Raw genomic sequence first — 27,198 nt, forward strand, 5'->3', positions numbered from 1 at the left:
TGAAATAGAATATAGTTGGGATTCATGGACAGAGATAGATCAGAAAGATAAACATAGCCGAGAGGACAAGCAGCAGCTAGATCAAAACATTACAAGCAAGTTCACAGCTAAGTAGAAATTTGAGTTACAGGATGGTAGTGGTAAACAGATGGTAATGATATTAGCCAACAATCATAGTACAAAGCAGTACAGTAACCAATATCTTTATACTCAAAATAATTTATCAGTTCTTAGATCATTTCAAGATGCACTACTGCAAAACCAGGTCTCCCCCATCCTATAGTGGTTACTTTCATTTTTTTTCTTCACAGATGTATGACTTCAATATGTCTTGGTAAAGTGTTAGAAAAGTCTTTGAGAAATCTATAATTTCCTGCAATCCCTTCCCCTCCTTCTCCTTCTTCCTCCTTCCTCTGATAGGGACACATTTCATCTCTTCCAGATTCTAAAAATTATAGTTGTGGTTTTGCAATCACTTCTACTAGTTCCTTCCTTACATTGGGAAGTAGTTTGGCCTTGGAGATTTAAATTTATTTAAATTATTGAAGTGGTTTTTTTTTTATGCTCTCATCAACCCTGAGGTGCTTCTCTTCCACTGCTAGCATAAAGCTATCCAGTTAGGAGTTTGTTTCCCTTCTGGATAAAAACAGACATTAAAAATGTGTTTTGCTTTCTTTCCTTCACCTGTTTGCCAGGTGACCCTCTTCTCCTTTGCCTTGCAATAGACCTACAACTTCTTTGTCTTTCTGTAACTTTAATTTGATTTTGGTCCACAGTCCTTTATGCCAGGGGTGTGAAACTTGTGGCCCGCAGCCCAGATGCGTCATGCACTGGCCACGCCCCTGCCTGGTTTAACAAAGGGAAGGAAAGTTCCAATACGTCACATGATGCTGCCGTGATAATGTGAGTTTACACTCCTGCTTTATGCAGTTGAGATTTTTTTTAATGAATGTCCTGGTTACACTGCAAGTACTCAGAATTATGAGGTATGAGCAATTAATGTACTTACCAAAGAAGTAGAGAGCCAGTTGGTGCAATGGCAAAGGCATCAAGCTAGAAACCAGGAGACTGTGAATTATGGTCCCTTCTTGACCAGAAAGCCCTATATACACTCAAGGTTGACAAGCCAGGCAATCACCTTCTCTTAGCCATAGGATGGGGACTATGGCAAACCACTTCTGAAAAACCTAACCAAGGAAACAGCAGGAACTTGCAGGCAGTCTCAGAGAATTGGACACAATTAAAGAACAACAAGAATAACAAACCAATAGGTTACATACTGCATTCAAGTGTGTGAACATTTGCAAAAGTGCCATGGTATATTTGTAACAGTAATGCAATTTCATATGGCTTACTGTAGGGGTAGGGAATTGTGGCCACTTCATATGTGGTTGTATGTCCAGCATCCTTACTATTGGGCACACCGGTTATATTCTGGCATCATATAGATCCACAACTTCCCCAGTCCAACTATAGGGTTTTCCATGCCCTAATATAGTGTTCTGCCTGAATAAAGTTTTCAGATCACCCACCCCAATGGAAACATCTCTACCCAGGTCTTAATTCAAAAGTGGTTTCCAAATGCTGACATAAAGCACTGGTCTGCCTTTGAGGATAAGAAAGATTTGTTGTTTGATTCAAAACTAAAGATCCTCATAGTTAATCCCCTTTTGACTTTAACAGCAAGGGATGATTAAAGACCATCATCAGTGAGTCCTGGTGTGGTAAGGTATTTAGCAAACATGTTTTTTACCCGGCAGAGGTGTATAGCAATAAGCAGTTCGTTTCCTGTGGACATAAATAATCTTCCTTGTCCCAGATAACTGGAAAAAGAATTGCACCTGAGACCCTAACGTGACTCCCATTTCCTTCCATTCTGGAGTAGATCAAGATAAAAGTGAAAGAAATGCATAGAAAATTTTAGCCTTTGGAATGCAATGCCATTAAATGATGTCAGGCATCATTCTTTCACCCTGGAGTATTTAATGTTAAACTACCAGATGAACTGCACATTTATATCATTGCCACCAGTATATTTCAATCATAATTTATACTCATATATTTTATGCAACCCATAAATCTATCTTTAATGGTTTTAAAATAGTGTTTCAATGGGATTTCTCAGTGGTCTATCGCTGAGAATATCAGCAGTAGCCTGAAAGAATGCTTGCTGAGTGCTGTAGATCATTTGTGTGCAAGGTGCATCTGGAGGGAACTGATTGCTACGTTCAGCTTAATCCATGCTCTAACTTCACATATGGCACCACTGAGAATCACCAGGAAGGGCTAATATCCTGCATGAATATGGTATGCACTTTAGAATATTCTTGTGACTTCTCTATTCTATCAAATGATTTCTGGACAGCAAAAATAGATAAAAGAATAATCAAAAGAGTGTAAGAGGAGGAAGGTATTTAATAATCTAATGTGCTGAAGTTAATTAAGTTAAATGCCTCTGGAGCAAAACCTCTGGTTATTGTCCGATGGTTGGTGTTTGGTTGCTTCTAAACCTGGAATTTCCAGTTTGGGATTTGGATTGATTACCTTCTAAATCGTATAATTCATGATCATAATCTCAATATAAGACTCCAAATTCCATGTATGATCTGGATGAACCTCATTCCAGGCAGAAATATGGACATACTTTAGGAAATGTAATAAGATATTATCTACTGTAAAATCTGGATTAAAAGTCTGATTATACAGGCATATGTCCATGCATACATATATGTATATAGTTTTAGGTAATCACTGAAGTATTCTCAAGAGACTAATCTCTCTATTATTTAAACAGTAAACAGATCAGTCTGTATCCTGGCTCTGTTTCTACCAATTTCAAAACTTTATCCTATTTTTAACAATAGCCTTGTGAGATAGCTACCATTTTCTCAGAAATGACAGAACTGAAATAGGAAATGAATAGTTTTGTCTTTTCTTTCTTAATGATTACTAGTGTAGTGATTATTTCTTCCTTCCTTCTAGTTTAATCAGAGATAAAGGAAACCTGGTTCTTGTTAGTATGTTTTACCAACCCCAATTCATTAGGTTTAAGCTTTCCTGAAACCATTTATGGAATTCTAGAATACATGTATGCATTATTTCTTGATGACTATTCATCCCTGTCACTCTTCTCTCTCTGTCTCTTTCTGTCTCTGTCTGTCTGTCTGTCTGTGTGTGTGTGTGTGTGTGTGTGTGTCTGTGTGTGTCTTTGTTTATTATTTCCCATTTTCAGACAAGTTTTCAGTACACTTTTCCTGCAGCTTTTCCCTACACTGTTTGTTTTGCCATGAGAACTGTCTAATGAAGCGTACATAAACCTGTTTGACAAGGAATGTATTGAAATGCCAGCTGTTCTCCGTACCAACATTTAGCTGCAATGCACTACGAACCCACTGAATAGAGTTGGAGTTAGTTGAGAGTGCAGTAATACCAGAGTTCCCAAAAGGAAGTTTATGATATGAGATATACTCCTCCTCAAATTTATTTCTAAAATAATTCCCACAAAAATGAAGAGGAATGGCTGTCCCCAGATAGATTGTATGTATCATTGTTCCCATGAGAACAATATAAATAAATATAAAGAAGATGAAAAGTGATCATATTTACTTATTTGATATTTCAGAGAGGCAGGGAAGACCATTTAAATAAGGCAAAAATGATAAAAATATTAATAAACAAACAATAACAAGTACATATTTAGACAAAATACAATGTGATGTCATATAATACTGTATATATGTAATACTGAATGTAAAGCATCATTTAGATCAAAAATTCTAGGCAGTGTACAGAATTTAAAGTCTAATAAGAGTATGCAACCAAATGCAGAAACACCAACACATTGACAAAATATGCAACAAGAAATTTCAAGGCACCATCATTAGACAAGCATGATCACAAATAATCCCAGCCTATTTGAAAAACAAATAGAAAGAATGTGCTATTGTTCACATTTTGTGTATCTATTCATTTAATTTGCATTCCACCTTTATTATTTTTACAAAAAAAAAATTCAAGGCAGTAAACATATCCAACATATCTTCCTCCTCCTATTTTCCCCATAACAACAACCTTGTGAAGTTATTCTGACAGAGCATTTATGAAATAACTGACATTCAAGTTATTACAACATAGACTTGATGTAGGAGGAGTGGCAGAATCTGGGGTCAGAGTTAAATGCAGAATCAGCCTAGAATCTCTACATAGCCATAAATGGACTGAATACACCCCTCTTGAATTCTATCTAACACCAAGATAGTGTAACCATTAGTTAAGTAGATTCTTGTGCATAAGCATGATTTGTAATAAATCAATTTAATTGGAACTTCACGTGTGGCCCTGATCTTTCCCGCCTAAAATCTGGTGCTATATTATGTATTGTGCTTTGTTGCTGACAGTTCTATTTGGTACAGATGGACACAAAAAGTATTTGGTTCATATTTATTATGAATTAATCTAATTTGCATCCTACAAACATACAAACTGGAACAGAGTTCAAATCTGGAACAGAGTTATCTTCAGTGTCCTGCACATTTTTACTTTTTTTTTTTTCATAATTAAAAACATGCAAACAAAAATGTGGACTCAAGATATTTCAAAGTATTCAAAATCATTGGATGCATAATTTTTTATGTGAGATGAAAACTATAGGTTTAATATACCTACTTGAAAAGTTGTCCAGAGAACTTAGTTACGAATAGACATGCTTGGCTTGTGTTGTACATCAGTTTAAACTTTTTAAAGGTTTTCTAAGCTAAAATAAGGGGGAGGGTAATCCTTACTTCTAAGTAAACATATATAATATTTCAGTGTAAAAATGAAAACCAGTACTTTGCAGTCCATTTTTGGTAAAAGAGAAGGGAGTATAAGCTTGCATAATTCAAATCCCTTACATTTTATCTTTATGAAGACAATGAATTGAAGAATCATTTTTTTCGGTTCAGAAGAAATGAAATTGTGGATGTGATCAGAAAAAAATCAGAACAATTAAATGCTCCTACACTACCAATATTTCCAATCCAGTCACAATCAACTACATGATTTGAAAATAGATGACAACTTAAAACTTAAAGAATAGGTGATGAACCAATTAACATTCACCATCTTTCCTTCCACTTGTCTGAAAGAAAAATGCAAAGAATCAGAAAGAGCTACCACTAGTCATGGACTGACAATAATCCCATCAACCCCACTCAACCTAAAGTGAAAATAAAATAATTGCTAACATCTTTCTAGCCAAGAAACATGTTTGTTCTTCTATATTTATCTACTTGCAGTTATCTGGACATAGATGATAGCAACAGCAATAGCACTTACACTTATATACTGCTTCACAGTGCTTTACAGCCCTCTCTAAGTGGTTTAGAGAGTCAGCCTCTTGCCCCCAACAATCTGGGTCCTCATTTTACCCACCTTGGAAGAATGGAAGGCTGAGTCAACCTTCAGCCTGGTGAGATTCAATCTGCCAAATTGCAGGCAGCCAGCAGTCAACAGAAGTAGACTGTAGTACTACACTCTAACCACTGCACCACTGCAGCTCAATAGAGATAGATAGATAGATAGATAGATAGATAGATAGATAGATAGATAGATAGATAGATAGATAGATAGATAGATAATAGACAGACAGCAGACATGAAATGCTTCTATAAGGATAAGCTGTATGACTGAAAAATGATTGTAAAATATGTAAATAACAGTATAGTAAACCCCTAAAGAACTCTTAGCCCTGTACCTATCTTTTATCTACAGCACTGCTTTACAAAGCCCCTGTGCTATGAAAAGGTAAAATAATAACATATCAGCAATTTTGCAACTAAGCACTTTTCCTAATAGCTTTCACCAAGGTTTCATATCGCTAAGATGACTCTATTGGGAACAATCCACTTCTGAATAATGTATACATGAAGAAAGAGATAACCTCCAGGATCAAGATGTTGAAACTCCCGGGGCAAAAATAATAGCCGGTCAAGGCCTAGAAGCTGGGAAACAGAGCAGGGCAAGAATCTCTACCAGCAGCAAAATAGAGCACCCACTGAGGCTTCAGCACTGCTACCATTCAAAATTATGTCCCAAACTTTGCTATACTTTCCAATAAATAGGATCAGCACCTAAAATAAATTGATTCAGTCTCCAAAAAAACAGATGAAATTGTGATAATATTCCATCCTGGAGCTAATCCAAAGAGGGTGCAAAACTTCATTGGGAAGGTGCCTTAAATTGTGGCTTGCAAGGCAATTAGAAGAAGCCATCAGGACAGCATTTCAAATGAGAAGAACAAGGCATATTTTCTAAGCTACCCTTTGAGGTAAAGAGTCATTATTTTCTTGCAAGCTGATCGATTTCAGCACTGCCAATCGTTTTGAGAGGAGGAATAACTCTTCAAAGAAGGAATCCGGTTTGCATTCGAAAGTTTAGGGATAGAAAGGGAGATAAATAAATGTTCTCCTTCCTTAAAACAGAGACCTCCCAAATATCAAATAGCAATATCTTTCTGCATCTATATGGATCATGAATCTGTCAGATGACAGAAGGAAGTTTAGTACTCTTATTCTTTTCAAATTCTAAAGTCATGCAGGACAAATTGGCAAGAGGAAAAATCCATTATACCAATCAATTGTATAAAAAGCTATCCTTTTAAAATCCTGAGGAGAGGGAGAGAGAGAGAGAGAGAGAGAGAGAGACTTGTAGAGGTTTAAAGAATAATATATTTTCTTTTTAGGTATCTTTTCAAACTAATCTGCCTTCTCCTGGTAAGCCCTTTGAAAGAAGATAGCAGCCATGGAGAGTGGGATTATGAAACAAATATTATGGAAGAAGCATACATGCCACTCCATCTGCCCTAGGCATTAGGTGGTCAGCAACACAAAGAGAGATTTTGCACATGGATGGGTAGGATGGCAGCCATTTTGTAAACTTTGCCCAGCAAACATTCCTAAAGAAATACACACAACATTCTTTGATCTCCACAATGTAAAAAAGAGATTGAGACTCTAAAAAAGGTCTGTCAAACTCCTAATCTGTGGGCCGGATGTGTCATACTCTGGCCATGTCCATGCCAGGTTTAGCAAAGGGAAAAAAAAGTCCTGATATATCATGTGATGCTACTGTGACAATGTGAATTTGACACCCCTGCTCTAGAAAGAGTGCAGAGAAGAGCAACAAAGATGGTTAGGGCACTGGAGGCTAAAACATATAAAGAATGGTTGCAGGAACTGGATATGTCTAGTTTAATGAAAAGAAGGACTAGGAGATGACATGATAGCACCTGAAGGCAGGACAAGAAGCCATGGATGGAAACTAATCAAGGAGGTAAGCAACCTAGAATTAAGGAGAAATTTCCTGATGGCTAGAACAATTAATCAGTGGAACAACTTGCCTCCAGAAGTTATGGATGTTCCAACAATGGAGATATTTAAGAACAGATTGGACAACCATTTGTCTGAAATGATATAGGGTTTCCTGCCTGAGCAGAAGGTTGGAGTTGAAGACCACCAAGGTTCCTTCCAACTCTGTTATTCTATTCTATTCTATTCTATTCTATTCTATTCTATTCTATTCTATTCTATTCTATTCTATTCCTAATCCTAATCCTAATCCTATTCTACCCTACCCTACCCTACCCTACCCTACCCTATTCTATTCCTATTCTATTCCTATTCTATTCCTATTCCTATTCTACCCTACCCTACTCTACCCTACCCTACCCTACCCTACCCTACCCTATTCTATTCTATTCTATTCTATTCTATTCTATTCTATTCTATTCTATTCTATTCTATTCTATTCTATTATCTCTTCTGCCTAAAACATCACTCCATATCAGTCCACTGCCAATTCATGGAAGGTTATCGACTGTAGTCTTCCATTCTGGTTGACTATGGATTGTAGACAGATTTGTTTTTTAAAGTCCTAGTCTGGGGCTAAAATATAGTGACTGAATCAAAGTCACTAGCCAGTTTCCAAGCCTAAGAGAGATTCTGGCCAGATTTTTTTTTTTTTTTTTGCTGTCATCTTATCCTTTTATCAACAAAGTCTAAATATTCATTGTTCTGAGAAATTTGTTTCCTTGGTTGTTCATTTTGAATTCAGTTTGTTGTTACAAAGTTCTGACAGCAGCAGATCATCTCTACACAAATAATTGTATCACACATCTCTTGTTTTTCCTTTAAATTAGAATGATTTCCTTTCTTTCTTTGATCAGACAGAAAAGGTAGACTTTCTTCACATGGCATGAGTGTCTATTCTTCAAATACAAGTCATATTTCAGACATAAGAGGGGCAATGGCAGTTGTTTCTTTTATGAGAGCAACATTGAACATTTGAATGCAACACTGATGACAAAAGTATATAAGTAATTATTTTAAATTATTGGTCTAGTTAAGATAGAGATTTTTCAGAATTTTCTTGAAGCTGCTCGGTTTTAGAGTTTAATATCTGAAATACAGGGTTTTGTGTTTAAATACGAGTAAAACTGGATAGGTTGACACACTGCATTAAGTAGTAGTAGTAATGTCTGGATTTGGCTTCATGCAATTTGTAAACTCAGCCAATTGTGTATTAGTAATCAAGTCATTGTTAATGAATCCCAGTGTAGTGTAATGTTGAATCAAGTTTTAAAATATTGACTTGAGGTCTCCAATTGCATGCTGTAGCATTTCTATTTCTCATCTAATGCCACAAGAGGTGTTCAAGAAAAGCACATCACATTCCTTCCTTCACAGCCTCCACTCCCTGATGGTTCAAGTGTGTTTCCTCTATTATATGAAAAACCTTTTCTTCCAACTATAGCTGCTGTTAGCCCCAGGGCAAGAAGGACACGTTCCTTATGGAGAGAACAGGAGCTGGGAGGCAAAGAGGCAGTGTTATGGAAGTGTTTGGCGGGTTAGAGCAAGGTGTGATCCAATTCACACACATTGTGAAAAGAAGAGGAGAGGGAAGAGGGAGAGATATAAAAGCAAGAGCAATAGCAACTATGCCACCTGTCACATTAAGGACATGTGTTTCCTCTTCTTATTCAGATGAGCCACAGTGGCACAGTGGTTAGAGTACAGTACTGCAGGCTACTTCTGCTGGCTGCTTGCAATTTGGCAGTTCAAATCTCACCAGGCTCAAGGTTGACTCAGCCTTCCATCCTTCCGAGGTGGGTAAAATGAGGACCCAGATTGTTGGAGGACAATAGGCTGACTCTGTAAACCATTTAGAGGGGGCTGTAAAGCACTGTGAAGCAGTATATAAGTCTTAAGTGCTAAATGCTGTTATGTAAGTAACTTTTCACTGCAGGAATTGCAGAATTTTGTTTTTATCTTCTTTTTTCTTCTTACTTTCTTCCCATCTCATTGGCATTTTACACTATTATTAAAGCCACCTCTTCTTGGTAGATCAAAAAGGTATAATACCATATGATCCAATGCCATATGAAAAATGAAGCAACGGCAGCCCAGTTGCAATTTCACATTCTGATTTTTATCTTAAATTCAAATTACTATCTTTGGCAAAGGCTGAGTAATTGTATATCAGTGTCTCCTCTTTTTTTTTTTTTTTTTTTTTTTGAGTGAACTATTGATGATCTCTGTTAAAACCATTGATCAACTGGACCAGACTAACTTTTATGGGGCAAGTGGTAATTCTGAACTCCTTATATTTTAGATAAATGAAATTGTGTTTTCCATTAACCAAATCTCTTACAACTGAAGCTGTTACTAAATTGTTGAGGTTGTTTGATTATATTTAGATAGTAGACTTAACTTAGGTGCCGTATTAACCCCCCAAAATAAACTTTGCTCTAGGCTTAACACATTGGGCAAAAATGTCCCTGTTTTTGATCCTGACAACATAGATCCAAGTGTTGATATTCGTGTGAATATGATAATACTACTGCAACATGACAATGAAGGAAAAAACTATAGGAAGTTAATACTGAGGGCATGTTAATGCAGCTTGAGTTATTAGATGCTTTGTCTCCCAACGGTCCTCTTTTTATGAAAAGTTTAAATAAAGTTCCTCAACTGACTTATTGTACAGTAGTTCAGTTCAATGACTCTGTCAATAGTAAAGGAAAAGCCAATATTCAGAGTATATCTTTTAATAAATTTAATAAAAACTGATATTTTTCTGGCTTTGAAATAGTGTTGCACATCTGAGTCCTGATTCAAATCCAATCTTTATTTAATTTTCTCCAACCCTTGCTGAATTTATGAATTTTCAATATGCTCTAAATTTTCTGAGAAATGAGTGGATTCCCTTGACTAGAAAAATATATGCATCTGGTCAAAGTTGACAGCACATATAGAGACAGAAGCAATAGTTTAATGTAACCGTTCATTAAATGTGTAGTTGCCTGCATTGAATCTTGAATTAGTTAGTTCCCCATGTTGATGGCTCAGCATAAATCTAGTGTGAAAAATCTTGGATATTGTGCAAACACACTGAAAAGTTACATTGCTTTCTCCTTTAGCGTTCAACTTCATTACAAAGCCAACATAAACACTTTCCTGTTTTCATATTTTTCACTGGAGTAATATGTCCAAATTATGGGCTTAATCATTATTAATTCCTTTGATATTTATCAACCACATTAACATTAATCAAGATAAACTCTTCTAGTATTAATGTGGATGTCATTAATACAGCACTTCAAGTGTTTGTACTGCTGCTCAGCCTTCATTAACTGGACCATTAGTTGCAAGGTGTTAACTTTTTGCATGAAGAACACTGTGTTTGTTAGAGTGATATTTTGATGTATTTTTTTAATGTCCTGGATTCTTCTCTACTGTGGTTTACAGTACACTGTGCAAACCTTCCAAAGAATGCCTTGCTTCAAGTCAATAATTTCCTTCATGGTGCTTTGCAAAACAAAATTGCTTCCTTTTTTTAAAAAAAGTGAAGCTGCTGCATTGCTTATGGATTGTTACTTTTGCATATCCTGTAGCCATCCCGAAGTTCCTGTGCACGCATTCTACATTCATAGGAACATTCTGCATTAAACATACCAGAGGAGTTCCCATAAAAGTACCTCCATAGTATGAATTACATGATTGCTAAACTTTGAGTAAGAAACAATATTTGCTTCTTCAAAGTTTGATGTTTTCTTCCTCAAAGTTTCCTGAAAATGTCTTATCAAGGTAACAGGAGACATCTTCCATATGGCTGTGCACCCTTGAGGTATGGCTATATTATTTCTATCCTTGCCTTTTCTACTAACTTTTCTTACTGATATATTTATTGCTGTATGATTATTATTATCCTGTTGTTCTACATGTACACAGAAGTGGTTGGATTCATTTTTTTTTACTACCAGTTCTGTGGGCATGGCTTGGTGGGCATGGCAGAGGAAGGTTACTGCAAAATCTCCATTTCCTCCCCACTCCTGGGGGGAGATTACTGCAAAATCCCATTCCCTTCTTACCCCACTAACCTGCTTTTCAGCTCCATTCTCCAGTCCAGGGCAACAAAAGAAACCCAGCCAATTAGCTGGGAATCAGGAGGCAGAGAATAGACATGGCTGGGGCCAGTCAGAAGTGGTATTTGCTAGTTCTCTGAACTACTCAAAATTTCCACTACCAGTTCTCCAGAAGAGAGCTTCTGCATCAGAGACAAATTCTTTGTGTGGCTAACTAAATCGATTCTGTTCCATTCCATTCTCTTCCGTTCCATTCCATTTCTTTCCATTCTATTCTATTTTGTACAAAGATCAGGCCTGCACAAATCAACCCTAATTTGATTTGAATTAAGAACACAGAAGTCAAAGGGGCATCTACATGCCAATTAGAGCCAATTCAAGAACTGTTTCAAAAGAAAATGTATCCCCAGGCTTTAGTGGGGAAATTTCCAAATATGTGTGAATCTGTTCCATTTGGGGGGCAGGGTGCAATGAAAATGGGGAAATTAGACCTGTAAAAAAATGTTAATGCTGCCAAGTTTTATTTGAACGCTTTAAAAGGTCTTACTACAATGGAAAAAGCAGAGATGACTACAACAATACTAAGGAGCAGCTACAACCGCTTCCAAATTGTCTGGCAAAAAGCTCATAAAGAAGTTAAGTGAATCTGGGCAAGAAGTATCCTGCTTCAATTAAAAATATGAGCTTTGAAAAATAGCATTAAAAATAAGGTTTCCCCTTCTTTTTCTAGGGGTTTCAAAAGGACTGGCCATGGTGGTTGGCAAGTTTCATCCTTCCTAGGAAGAATCCCTCCTGTCCCCACTTCAGTGAGTGTTAGGCTGAGGATACACTGGGAAATTTTATGGATAGAATTAAAAAGTATATTCATTATCCTTATGGAGTGGTTAGCTATGATGCTTTTTCTGACTACAAGATTTTCTGGCATGCCAGGAAGATTGTTGGCATAACTGGTTGGCAAGCTGATGTCCCCTGAAAAAGAAAAAAAAATCTCGTCATCATTGGCAAGATTTGTTTGTCAAAGTTATTGCTTAGTGGCCATATTATTCATTAGAAATTTAGGAGAGGAAGTAGAAGCAGGAATAACACATTGGGATGGGATAGAACAGAAGTGTCAAACTCAGTTTCATTGAGGGCCAACTCAGGGTTATGGTTTGATCTCAGAGGGATGGGGAGGTAAGGGTGGCTGAGTGGGGGTGGGGGGCGTGCTCATGATGGATGTTTGACCCAGGCTCAAGATAAACTTTTCCTTTCTCTTCTTTCTTTCCACACTACTCCCTATGCTCCAAGCATTCTGCGGACCAAAAACAGGCCTCGTGGAGGCCCTGGGAGGCCCCCATGCAGCTCATTTTTGGCTGGCAGAGTGCTTCTGGAGGCCAGGGAGGCCAAAAACAGGCTGTGTGGGGGCCTCCTGGGACCTCTGTGCAGCCCATTTTGGGCCAGCAGATGCACCGTGGACCGGTCCTTTGATATTTCCAGGCTGGCCCCGCAGGCCAAATTTAAGCACCCCGTTGGCTGGATGCAGCCTGCGGGCCTTGAGTTTGATACTCCTGGGATAGAATATCACAGAGATAAGCAATCCTGAGAATTTGAGCCAGCAGTGTGTTAGCCTGATGTCCATTTCACTCATCGTCAAGGGATTTAAACCTATTCCAATCATGCAACATGAAGTATATTTAGAATATTGTGATTCCAGTTGGCTTGACAAAAAGCCAGCATACAACTGTAACATTCCATGAGTACAATGGAAAGAAAAGTAAGGGCATATGGCTAGATGTGCTGAAGAAGTTGATGTCTGAGGAAATGAATGGAGCGAAGTAACCTTAGTCTTGCCACCTGAAAAACAGCTCTGTTCAGCAAAGAATGTAGTGAAGTGATAACTCTTAATGGACAACTGATTACTTCAGTTTCAAAGAGGCTGCTGTAACATTCAAGAGCTCCTCACTAGTCTTCATATATGGAATTTAAGATGCAACTTTCTATTCTGCTGAAAGCAATAGAAAAGCTTTTGAATCTTCAAAATGCTTCAGGAGTCCTTGGATTACTGCTTTGAAGAAAGTCTTCATTTTGATTGACAGCTCTGCTTTAGTGAGGGGTTCTGATCAATGTTTCTTTCAAATAAACCAAACCAAACTTCCTAGAATGCAGCCTTCCCCAACTTGGCGCTCTTCAGATATATTAAAGTCTGCATGGCATGACAGTTGCAGGGATGATAAGAGTTGTTGGCTGAAGCTTCTGAAAGGCAGAAAACTGAATAGTTAATATACAGTAGATGAATACTCTCCACTTACATACTTACATGGCATAAATAACCAGGGCTCCTGGTAGTTTTTCTTATGAATGAAGGCAAATATACATGTACCATGATAATGTTGCAGGATCCAATTTGAGTCATTCACCAGAGGTTTAATCTTCCGAGCTTTTGGACTTTTGCTGCAGCCCATCCTTGGGGGACTTCTATCTGGGCTACTGTCTGAGTCATATTTATGTGTGCTTGGTTGGATGTGATTTCCTATTAGTTGCGTGGAGTGTTGATGGCTCCCATGCTGTTTTAGTTAAAAAGTTCCCTTTATTAGGAGTGCTAGCAGCCCCAGCCAAGAGTCAATCAGTCAGTCAGTCAGTCAGTCAGTCTCTCTCTCACTCTCACACTCTCTCTCTCCCCGCCCCCTCTCCAGGCTAACAAACTCTCTAAGTATCTATGCAAATCAAAGTTTGTTCCTTTTCCCCCTGAAATGGCCCCAACACACCTGGAGTCTCTCTCTCTCTCTACCCACACTCATAAAGGAAGTCCTAGAAGGTGCTCTCGCTCTTATCCAGCACACACACACGCTCAGGACGCACGCCTGCCTCTCAATGCCTCAGATTCCAAAAATGAATTTTGATTAAGTTCCCAACATGATTCAGAAGTTCCAAATATCAATGGCTGACCGGCAGGAAGATGAATAGTTGTCTGCCACACCTATTTGTCTCTGCCCCCGCCTTTTATTCCCAGAGTTGCGGGGGGTGGGGGGCGCTTAGTTAGTGGCAGTGGCTCTTCTGTCCTGAGGACTGCCCCATAGCTTCCCACTGCTCTCCTCTTCTCTGCCTTCTGCACATCTGCCCTGGACCCAGTTGTTCCTCCTTTTTCTCATCAGCCACCTCTGGACCTGGGGGCTGTTGCCTCTCCATCTAAGGACTGATAGACAGCCCAGGTTCCTCCTCTGTCTCTACCTCTGACAACTCCATTCCCTCTTCCCTCTCAGAATAGGTTGCCTTGATGTTGGCCCCAATTCCCACTCCACCTCCTCTGATTCAGCTGCTGGAGGGGGCTGTAGCCAACAGGCCACAACAAGCTGGCTATTGGCTGTTTTCTTGTGCTGCCAAGTCCTCAGCTCCTAAGTACTTGATAAGCTGGTGATAAATCAGCATTTCTGTTGACTGACAAGAGGCCCATTTCCCAGGCTTCAATCATTTCCCTGGTTATTTAAGAAATGTTTCTGTATATAGATTCTGATAATTGCACATGCCAGAAATTTGTTCTTGGGATATCACAGATAATATAATGGAATCCATTGCCATACATGAAGAAAGATTTCATGACAGAAATTAGGAATCAAGCATTTATTGAGTTTACATTCTTTCTGTCTTACTCGTGTTGACTCTGCCATCCTTGACTCTCCCACAAGAATATTCCCTCTGTTCTCCCACTCCTTCACCAATGAGAAAAGCACAAGATTGTGACATATAGATCTGCAGTACCACTTAACACAATACAAATACACGGGATGTCAAAATCGTTCCTCATGGGCCAATTTCACTGACTATCATACCCAATTCTTTTTAAAATGGAATTATACCTGAAGCCTTTGAATGGCCCCCTATGGAAGAAAAAAAAATGGAGTGTAGTTGAAATATGCTGCCTTGTGATTGTTGTGGTTGTTGTTTTAGGGTTTTATTTACTACACCAAAGTAATTTAAGTTTTGGTTTCTTTCCTGATGAAGGTGCGGACCTTATATTCCACTATGAACCATTGTTTCAAAATCTCTCCAGATATAATACAAAATATCTTATCTCTAGAGCTGACATGTTGACTTTGAGCTGCATTTATCACTCCTGTAACTCACTTTCATTTAATACGGGGTTCTATTATTAATGTCTACCCAGAGTCCTCCAAAGATAATATTTATGGAAGTTGATCTTTCTCTGGCTCTGCCCTGTTTCCAGGCTGTAAAGGATAGGCACCATATAGGTCTCATTAACAGTAATATGTTTGGCAGTTTGAAATGGATGGCCAAACCTCTTGGCTTTTTATAGCACCATGCTGATTTTAAAACAAGCCCTGTTTTCAAAGAGGACAAGATACATCAACTTTATGGAAACTCTGGAGCCTTGCCTTGCTCAACTGAATTTGTTGCATGTCAAATTCCACTATTTCGTGTTAGCAGGATATTTGCTTTTTTTAAAAAAAGAGAGACAAAAAAACAAAAGAATATCTCTTACCTTCCTCTTGTCATCTTGATTCTCATTTGCTTTTCTTTTTCTTTTTATTTTGCAGCCTGTGAACTCATGAACCATGGGATCCTGGCTCTGGTCAGCTCCATTGGTTGTACATCGGCAGGTTCCCTCCAGTCTCTGGCAGATGCCATGCACATTCCTCATCTCTTCATCCAGAGGTCAACAGCTGGGACCCCAAGGAGTGGCTGTGGTACTACCAGGAGTAACAGGAATGACGATTACACACTTTTTGTCCGCCCACCTGTCTACATCAATGATGTCATCTTGAGAGTGGTCACTGAATATGCCTGGCAGAAATTTATTATTTTCTATGACAACGAATATGGTGAGTATTTATACCAGACGTCTCCAACCTTGGCAACTTTAAGACTTGTGGATTTCAACTTCCAGAATTCTCCAGCCAACATAGCATAGCTGGCTGGAGAATTCTGGGAGTTGAAGTCCACAAGTCTTAAAGTTGCCAAGTTTGGGGACCCCTGATTTATATTGTCTCGGGTCTCTACCTAAGGAGTAAATTGCTGTTGTACAAGGGAGGTAATGCTATTAACCGCAATAGCATTAAAAGCTTTGAATTCTTCTTCTAGATTACCTTCTTCTCTAAGCATTCAGTGACAGCATTAGCATTTCATATAATCCTTAGTCTTTAAAAAGAAACAAAAGTTTTTTTAAAAAAAAAACCTACATCAACTTTGGTGGCTTTCCTTGATCATTCCTTTGAAAAATGCTCAGCTGAATAATTACAGATTCTTTTTAGTAGCATCAGTGATATGAACCCCTTCTACTTTATGCAAGGCAAAAAAACATGTGGAACTGACCACAGCCTGTTCTTTTAATTCAACATTAAAAGGACATTTGTGAAGTTGATATATAACTGATACAAGATTACCTTTGATTTACCTTGCATCTTGCCAACTTCCATAAAATGATGTTGGATGATGAAGAAATGGGAAAGAGTGTTTTTATTCTTGTGTAAGGTAGGCCACCATATATGTTTTTATACAAACAAATAGAATTGTGGCGCTCTATAGAAGCAGCAATTCTATAGTATGGAATTCCATATAATATAACAATCTTTGACTATATCTGCTGTCTAAGGCTACTGTACTATAGTAGACATCAAATGATTCCCAGAAATATTTCAAAAAGGAATCCAAGCAGAGGGCATCAAACTGATTTCCCGCTCCCCAAGTGTTGTATTTTTGTGGCTACATATCTTTGAGGTAGCCAAGTCAAGGCTGCTTGGATTCACCTAACAAATTGAGGTGAAGCAATTTTTCTCAATGAGTGGTTTTCATTGCCTCAAAGCATCAACAGGCAGTGCCAACAGCTTTTTCTGGCACTTAAAGGAAGCCAAACATGTCAACAGGAACTTCTGTTCAGGCACAAATCGCATTCAGAACTCTTTGTCAGATCTGAAAATGCCAAAGGAGGCCTCAGAAGTGAGACAAAGTGAAATATGGGGCCTTTTCATTATTAGAGCATATGTTGACCAAACCGTATGTGTTTTTTAACTGTTCTCTTCTTTTTACTGTGACAAAGGTTTCATGTAGCTAGTGAGTTCATATTCTTGTCTGAATTAATGGGAAGCTTAATTGTTGTATTAGGGCGCCTAATTGTTGCATTGTGCTAAGAATACCAAGACAGGGAATTCATCAATCTTCCTAGATGTGTTCATAGATTGCTTGACAATCTGGAAGGGTGTGGTAGCATGCTGACCTATCAGTTCCATATGTTTTGCTGCTTTAACTTTTGGGAATTCAGTTAGGTATGGTATGTGATGTAGCAGCACTGTAATTATTTATGAGTTTTGATCTGAGTGTTCTGATTAAGCTAGTTTTGGCCTGTTCAGTGTGAAGAGAGTTGTGATATTAAAGGATATAATGATTTCATTCTCTCTTAGTTCTTTTCCCCTTATGTAATAATAATGTTGAGCTGTTGAAGTATTTATAAGCCATCTATTGAGTGTCCAGGTTTCTTGACCATATTTTTTGGATCAGTTACATGTAGTACTCTCAGGTATCATTATAATACATTGGAAAAGGATTTCAGGTTTGTGTGTTTTTGGAATTCATACAAACATGGGATGGTAGGATCATTGCTTTTGATCTTCTGTTGTTCTTGTCATCAGATTTGTACTGAGAGTGTTCCTGATTTTGTTGTCTATTTTTTCAATAGGGTTAATGTTCACTGGAACAATGTTTTCTCTGTTAAAGAATTATTTTTGCATTTGTAGTATATTATATGTTGTCTGTTATGAGTATGGTGCACCATTGCATACTTCAAGGAAGGCAGGACTACCTTTTATTCAAAGATGAATTCATTGCCATGTAAACTCAACTAATAGGAGCATAAGTCTAATAGCAATAGCACTTAGACTTATATACAACTTCACAGTGCTTTACAGCCCCCTCTAAGTAGTTTACAGAGTCAGCCTATTGCCCCCAACAATCTGGGTCCTCATTTTACCCACCTAGGAAGGATGGAAAGCTGAGTCAACCTTGAGCCTGGTAAGATTTGAACTGCCAAATTACAGGCAGCCAGCAATCAGAAAAAATAGCCTGCAGTACTGCATTCTAACCAGTATGCCACCACAATTCCTAATATCAGGATTCCAGCAGTTATCCCAATTAAATCATGAGTCTCGAGCCAAACTTCCAAGATATATAAGTTACTGTATTCACAGCTCCAAGGATCTTGCCCACTTCCTTGAGTTTTATAGCTCTAATTCTTCTCAGATAACAATCCAGACTATGCCTCAATTACTAAAACAGGACCTGTACAAAGTCCAACTCTGGGCAAATCCATGCAATTTTATCATTAAATGCCTAAATTAACCATCACTGTGGTCCTTAAAATGTTCCATAAACTCTTTCATCCCTAGGAAGCAATAGGTTTCCTAAACAGAGCTGCCACCTGATATTCTGGAAACCGAAGGGTAGAACAATTTTGCTAGTCTTATTGCCCACAACACAATCCTTAGTACAGATAAACATGAGGCCTTTTTAAACAACTTATTCATAAAAATATACTTTCAAATTAGGAATGCCTGCCAATCTCAGATGCTACTTTGGTTCCTAATTCAGTCATTTGGAAAATAACACACCATTGAGATGTGACATCCTAGGTGTAAGGAGATACTGAGATGAAATAATCCATCTTTAAGAGCTTTTAGGACTCCATGCCTGCTTGGAGAATTGGGATTAGCAACAGCAGCCACTACTCGCTGAATAGCCAACATTCAATAAAGACCTCTACCAAGTTAATGCCAATTCTGAAATGAAACCATTCCTAGAAATCACTGCTGCAATTTAGGAGCATTTCTTTCCAAAAATATTATTAGCTGGGAGCGGAAAGATAAGCCATATAGAGTTATTCCTTGGTAGAAATATTCTTTCCATCTTGTTTTCAATCTTGCCTTTATTTTTTGTGGAACATTAAAAAAAAACCTTTTGGAAATACATGATTCATATAGTGATCTATGGCTTGTTTAACAACAATGCTTATTGCATAACCAATATTGACAAAGTGTGCCCCATATGCTAAATTATAAACAATTTTTTTGAAAGGTGTGAAATTATTCAATATACGAAACAAAAAGTAAGAAATCATCTTTTTACTGTCTGGGAGTAAAATCTCTCACCAATATTTTCAGGTTTATTTTCAAAAGTTTGGCATGACTTTCTTTCTGCTTCAAAGAAATATAAATTATTCTAATCTGAGCCTTTCCTAAATATAAATATCAACCATATTTTGAATCCCGTACTTCATATTCCCCATATTTGCTTTGTTGTACTAAAATTAGGCACCAGATACTTTCTTTTCATTGTTGCTGTTTGAACATGAATCTGCTTTTTCCATTAAAAATAAATAAATCATTTCTCCTATAATTCCATTTCTGCTGCATATTGCCTCACCAGTAACCCAGTCAATTTATTCCATTTAATTCAGTGCTCTTAGACAAGTACATAGGAAGACATTGTTATGTCTTATATGTAACACAAGTACACTTTTTCTCATTTTAACATTTTAAATTATTATTGTTATTACAGATTAACAGAGTTGGGCAGGACCTTGTAGGTCATCTAGTCCAACCCCTCCCCCCCAAGCAGAAGACCCTACACCATTTCTGATAAATGACAGACCATTCTCTTCTTGAAAGCTTCCAGAGATGAAGCTCCCACAACTTCCATTGTTTGATTGTTCTCACTACCAGAAAATTTCTCCTTATTACCAGGTTGAATCTCTCCTTAATCAGTTTCCATCCATTATTACTTGTCTGGCCTTCAGGTGCCTTAGAAAAAAGCTTGACCCCTTCCCTTCAAATATTGGAAGACTGCTATTTATGTCTCCCCTGGTCCTTCTCTTCACTAGACTAGCCATCCCCAGCTTCTGCAACCGTTCATCGTATGTTTTAGCCTCCAATCCCCTAATCATCCTTGTTGCTCTTCTCTGCATTTTTTCTAGAGTCTCAACGTCTTTTTTTATAGTGTGGTGACCAAAACTGGATTCACTATTCTGGGTGTGGTTTTACTAAGGCTTTACAGAGTGGTATTAGTACCTCACTTGATCTTGATAATATGATAATAATATTCATCTATTATTCCAGAGTTATCCCTCTGTCCTGTTCTGGGTTCAGAAAAAGACCTTCCTTTAATCGACATCTGCTCCTAGTTACCAAATAGATATACATATACATGGAGTTTTCTAGGCAGCATATACAAGTGGTTTGTTGTTGATTACTTTCCATTGGTTTTTTTTCCAGAATTCTAACAATGTTTCAAAAGAGCCACAGTACCTTTTTGTTCTCTCAACCAAATATTAAACACATGGGACAATCAAATTCTACTAGATGTTGCTGAATTGGTGAGAAATAGAGAGATAATACTTTAATAATAATTAATTAAAAAGAGATAATATAACAATTATGTTTAGGGATCATTGATTAAAATGTAACCCTTTCCCTCATATTATTTAATATGTCCATTTAAAATGAAATACTTAGCTCATATTATTGAAATCATGCCTTCCAGTATACTTACTCGCTAGAGGAAAGTAACTTTCTGAAATTTATAATAAATTTCACTACAACAAAACTTGGCTGGAATCCAGATAAATATCATGCTAATCTGAAAACCTAACATTGAACAAAGGCACCGTGCTCATTTACATATCCATTTATCAATGTCAAAGGTTTTAAGTTCAACACACTGGAATTGCATTTGACTTTTATCTTTGCTATCAATGATTGCATTTCATTAGAGGAATGATGGAGAATAATTTATATTTGGAATTATGCATTTCAGCAGGGCAAAGAGTTATTTGAATTTTCTTCTCTTTGTAAAATAGACCAAATTCTTTTTGAATGCAACTGACCCTATTCATTTGATTTATTAAACGAGTGGCAGGAGGAGATGGACAGGCCTATTATTTCTCATTGGTAGAAGCCAGCAGTCCATTTAGAATTCTCATTCCAACAAAGAAAATAGCAGCTTTTCAAAAGAAGTTATTATTTCCATATAAGTCCTAATTAGAGGGTTGAGCTGAAAATGATTTTGAGAACTCACTTCGCATCCACAGATAAACTCACCCATGAATTGATTACATATCTGAAATGAAACTTAAAATGTGATGGATATGGAAAACAAATGACATCTCATAAAACCAGAACATTAATTTTAAAGGAGAGCAAAGTTCAGTGCAGCTATTTGCAACATTCTAAATATTCTAAAACATGTAAATGGCCTGAACACCTGGCAGAATTATGCAGCATCAGAACTGTGGAATGATAGAAGCATGTTTGGCCCTCCATATAATTTACCCACTTTAAATCTCTATTCAAAGGGGGCATATTTCCTGTTTTCACTATTGAAAGTGAAGCTCGTGGAGTCTTTGGTGGTATCTGAGTTTCTTTGTTTTTTGTATGTAGATGTTTTGTTACCCAGCTAGGTAATATCATCAGTCCTAAGTTCCAATGGATGCCTTAATTAAACCATGAGCCTTAAGCCAAGTTTCAGAAGAAATTCAGTTATTTAGTAGAAGCAACATGTCGGCACATACCCAAATGAAGTCAGCTCTGCCTCATGTAATTTTCTTCCCCCCACCCCCCCAGGGTGTGTCATAAATCAGGCTGTAGAGACCATGCCTTTCTGGTTGGTCCTGGTAGCCTGGGATACAACCTTGAAGAAGGTATGTGTGGAATGTGCTTCTGGTTGTGCTGCTCCATCAGTTTTTCTCCCACCTGCCTATAGCAACTTGAGAGCAGACCAGGAATGCTTTACGAGTTGACATCCTAGAAGGGCGTTGGGCTTGCTCTCAGTTTATATTAAGTAGTTGCCCTATCAAAGTTGTGGAGAAGTTGCTTTTTCCTTGGTAATTCCTTGATTCCTGTTTACTGCTTTGTTTGCTATTAAACCTTTGATATCTGGGTGTTAATTGTGGGTTAGGAATGCTCTGATCTTTTTCTTTCTTTTTATCTTGGACAGGCAAAACGGACAAGGGTCTTCCTTATATTCACACACTGTTATCACTCCATAGTCATTATGTTCAACAGGGTGTCAAACTCAAGGCCTGTAGGCCAGATACAGCCCACAGGGTACTTAGACCTGGTCTTTAGGGCCACCCTGGAAACTGCAAAGGACTGGCCCACACTGCCTCTACCAGAGAAAGCAGAGCTTGTGAGGGCCTCATGTGATCCTCCTGGGTTCCGTTCTCTGCTGCAAGAGCCATTTTCACTGCCGGAGGGCTGCAGGAGGCCATCACGGCCAAAAGTGGGGCCCGGGGGGGGCACACACAGCCCCCTCAGGTCCATTTTTACTGGCAGAGGGCTAGCAAAACAAAACAAAAACAAAACAAAAGGAGAAATGTTTTCCCTTTTGCATTTGAGCATGCAAGAAGGGACAGAAAAGGAGAAAGGGAAAGGGAAAAGAAAAAGAAGGGAAGAAGGGAAGAAATCAAGGAAGAGAAAAAAGGGAAGAGGGGAAGGAAGAAGAAAGGAGAATGAAGAGGAAGGAAGGAAGGAAGATTATAATAAGAGGGAGGGAAGGGTCTGAGGGAAGTCCTGCCTTAGCCCTTGGCCAGGACTTGGTCCCTGACATGAGTGATATCGAGCTGGCCATGTGCACCCTGAACATCCCCACCTGGACCACGCCTATCCCAGCCATGACCCCTGCTGTCCTTAGGTCAACCACAACCCTGATGCAGCCCTCAATGAAATCGAGTTTGACACCACTGCTGTTGAAAGAATCCATTTATTTATTTGCATCCTTCCTTTATTATTTTTACAAATAATTCAAGGCAGAAAATATATTCAGCACCTCTTTCTCTTCCTATTTTCCCACAACAACAACCTTGTGAGGTGGGTTGGGCTGAGAAAGAGCGACTGGTCCAAAGTCACCCAGCGAGCTTTTGTGGCTAAGGTGGGACTTAAACTCACAGTGTCTTCCTTCCTAGCCTAGTGCCTGTGGAGATTCTCAGTCATCCAGGTCATAGCTGTCTCAAAGGTGCTTTTTTCAAAAGGCAACTGGAGTGTTTTTTTTCCTTGAGGAAGAAAATGTTTCACTTCTCATCCTAGAAGCTTCCTCAGTTCTGGTGGTGGGGGTACAGAAGGATAAGTTCTGATAGTTGAGACTGGATGGTGGCAGGTAGGTTCTGATAGGATGGGTGAGATGGAAGGATTGGATTGCTTTGCACTCATCTGGTCATTAGTACTCCCTCTGAGAGCTATAGAGGCATGGGCAAGATTCTACCGGTTCGGACCAGTTCAGACAAACCGGATGTTAAGTTTTCATCTGGTTCGCTGAACTGATATTTCAACCGAGTGGCTGGCCCTTCCCAGGAATCTCCATGTGATGCAGGTAAGTGCAGGGTCTGAGTGGAGGCTCTGGGAGAGGGAAAAACTGGCCTTCCGGAAGTCCAGAAATGGGTCTGTTTCTGGCTTCCAGAGGGCCTCCAGGAGAGGCCATTTTCACCCTCCCAGAGGCCCAGGGGAGACCTCCAGACCCCTGGGAAGTCAAAAAATGGCCCTCCTGGAAGTTTCAGTAGGTCACTCCCACCATGGCCATGCCCACCTAGCAACCAGGCAGCGAACCGGTTTCTGGGATTTTTGAATCCCACTCCTGTGTAGAGGCCTTACCCACTAGCTGTTGGTGCCTTAACCACTAGGCCAAACTGGCTCTACATATGATTGAACACATCACATTGCTTTGTTGCAAAGCTAAAGGCTACAGATCATCACAATATGGGAAGAAGGAAACCTTAAATGTTACCGATACCCAGAGTTCAGCAATTTTTCTGATTCCAGTTGTCTCTGGGTAATTTCACCTTCACCTGCTAAAATGTCATGAACGTCTTCTGTAACAGCATATCGAAATAATGGCAGAATTCTTTTGTATCATCTTGTGAGATTTGGACATTTTTTTAAAGTCTTCAGCAGGTACATGGCATCCATTAGCACCATGTTGCTAACCCAACTATTATCTTTCTAATAAGAGACAGTTTCTGGGTAACATAATGATATGCTGAATAAAATGAACCAACCCTGGAGAAAATGAGCAATGAAGTGGTAATTCGCATACATGCCTAAAGAGTCACCCAGGAGCACTTTTAATGTACCAGCTGCTTTAATAACTTGAAAACAAGTGTTACATTTTCAGCTTCCATGATCATCTTCTGAATGATTTGTACAGCCATAATCTAAATTATTATATGGAAATTGTATACAGGCCTAAGATGTCAAAACTTTAACTAAGAGCAGAAATTTACACTGATAAGACTATTGAGTAGGATCTGCTGGTTTTTTCCCCAGGCTTCTCCAGTAAATAATAGAATGACAGAGTTGGAAGGGACCTTGGAGGTCTTCTTAGTCCAACCCCTGCTTAGGCAGGAAACCCTATACCATTTCAGACAAATGGTTGTCCAATCTCTTCTTTAAAACTTCCTGTATTAGAACATTCACAACTTATGGAGGCAAGTCGATCCACTTGTTAACACTGTCAGGAAATTGTTGACACTGTCAGAAAATTTCTCCTTAGTTCTAGGTTACTTCTCTTCTCAATTAGTTTCCATCTGTTGCTTCTTGTCCTGCCTTCAGTTGCTTTGGAGAACATCTTGACTCCCTCTTCTTTGTGACAGCCCCTTAGATACTGGAACACTGCTATCATGTCACCCCAGTCCTCCTTTTCATTAAACTAGACATACCCAATTCCTACAATCATTCATGTTTTAGCCTTCAGTCCCCTAATCATCTTTGCTGCTCTTCTCTACACTCTTTCTAGAGTCTCAACCTATTTTTCATCTCAACTCAACCTCTTTTATTATCTCATAACAAAACTGGTTGCAATATTCCAAGTGTGATTTTAACAAGGCATTATAAAGTGGTATTAACACTTCACGTAACCTTAATTCTAGGATTGCAATTGGCTTTTTGGGCAACTGCAGCACACTGCTGATTGATATTTAAGTGATTGTCTAGTAGGACTCCAAGATCCCTCTTGCAGTTACTACTGTTGAGCCAGGTACCAGCTCTTTTATCCTTGGGCATTGCACTTGAATATTGCTTACCAGATAGGTGAAGAAAATAAGTGAAGCACGAAATCTATAAATATGTTGTCTACAACCTGAAAGAAATGTGGAAAGCACAAGAAGTGTGCCTGAATCGGAGAGGGCAGAGCTGGCGTTGCGATGATACAGCATGCGATCTTGGAAGTCTGAGATCGCTGCTGATATCTTTGCTCCTGGATGGTCCTATTGGATCTAAACTGTCCTGAAGAGATGGTAAAAGTGAAGAGCGCATCCTGTCAATCCCAGGGATACTGCAAAGTCCCTGGTAGATCCAGGAGAAGCTCTTCTTCCCAGCGGCAGAGGCAGCCATTAAAGCTGCTGAAGTTGGGACAGCTCCGATACGAAAGAGAACAGAAAGAGAGAGTGTGCTGGTTTGCTGAGAACTTTTTCTTTATTCTAAGATCTGAAAGGACACCCTAAGGAAAAGAAAGAATCTGTAAAAGTTTTGACAGAAGTGATTAAGCGGCGATTTAAAACAGGAATGTCAAAGTAATGTTTTTTTTTCATTGCTGGATTTTCTATACATGATCTTATATTTTGAAACTGGACTGGTTTTTTCTTTTCCATCTATTTTTTTTCCTTTTTGCTAGAGACTCCCTTTTAGTTATTTCTTTTTTAATATCTTTTTCTTTTCTTTTATTAATTCTTATTTATTAATTCTTATTTTATTTTGCTTGGAAAAGGAGGGGGAAAGTGAAAGCAAAGAAACTTTGTAAGACTGCCAACTAGATGCTTGTAAATATTCTATTTCTCCTGTGACCAGACAAAGCTGAGAAAGAAAGAACTGAGATTTTTTTTCAAGGACATTGCTATTTGATAAGATAGAGGGAAGAGCATGGAAGAGTATTATTGCAGGTGCTCTTCTGGGTTTCTATCAACAGCTGGATTCTGGTGTTGAAACTTGGGGGGGGAAAGGTGATAAGTTTTTGGAGAAGAGAGTTATAAGAGCCTTGGATAATTAAACAAAGTGCAGTGTGCTTTGTTTACTTTTTCTAAGTTGTGTTATCCCTCCTCACCAGCTTTATTTTATTTCATTTTATCTTTTTTTTTTTTTTGCAATAGCTATTTGGATCTTTGGCTTTGTTGGAGATACAGCCAAAACTAGGGAAAATATTTACTTTCTTGGCACAATGTAAGAAAAGAGGAGTGGTTTTATATATTAAAGAGACCATCCCAGCAAAATTGATTTATACCGATGATGACGGAAGAATACTAATGGTGGAAATAATGGACAATAATATGAAAACACTCCTGATTGCAGTCTATGCTCCGAATGACAAACAAGAAGAATTCTAGAAAAAATTACATATGAAAATAATTGAACTGGACTTTGCTAATATAGTTATGATGGGAGATTTTAATGGAATTGTAGACAATAAATTAGATTATACAGCACAGAAAACAATAAAGCAAAACAGAAAGACTCTCCCTAAATCTTTTTTTTTTTTAATGGTAGATGAAATAAACTTAAAAGATACATAGAGAGAAAGAAATGCTAATACTAAACAATACACCTTCTATTCAAATAGACACTTATCATGGTCCAGAACAGATATGATATGGATGTCAATAGAATTAATAACTAATATTCAAGAAATAAATATTGAAACAAGTACTTGGGCAGATCACAATCCAATGACAATTAAATGGAAAGGACAAAAAAGAAGATCTAGATGGACTTTAAATAATACTATTTTAAAGGAAAAAGACTTCACACTGTGGATGGAGAAAGAATTGCCTTTTTTTT

General features: G+C 38.2%; 1 protein-coding gene across 1 annotated transcript in view; it reads left to right on the forward strand.

Annotated features, from left to right (window-relative positions):
* Window positions 1–27,198, forward strand: part of GRID2 (glutamate ionotropic receptor delta type subunit 2) — a 1,009,897-nt gene that overhangs the window by 542,168 nt on the left and 440,531 nt on the right. The window contains exon 3 of the mRNA XM_087935906.1: window positions 15,934–16,218. Coding sequence (XP_087792032.1) covers window positions 15,934–16,218 — 285 coding nt within the window. The remainder of the gene's footprint in view (window positions 1–15,933; window positions 16,219–27,198) is intronic.

Source organism: Pseudonaja textilis, chromosome 6 (genome assembly GCF_049901715.1).
Source record: "Pseudonaja textilis isolate UNSWEBS1 chromosome 6, rPseTex1.2, whole genome shotgun sequence".
Classification (NCBI taxonomy): Eukaryota; Metazoa; Chordata; class Lepidosauria; order Squamata; family Elapidae; genus Pseudonaja; species Pseudonaja textilis.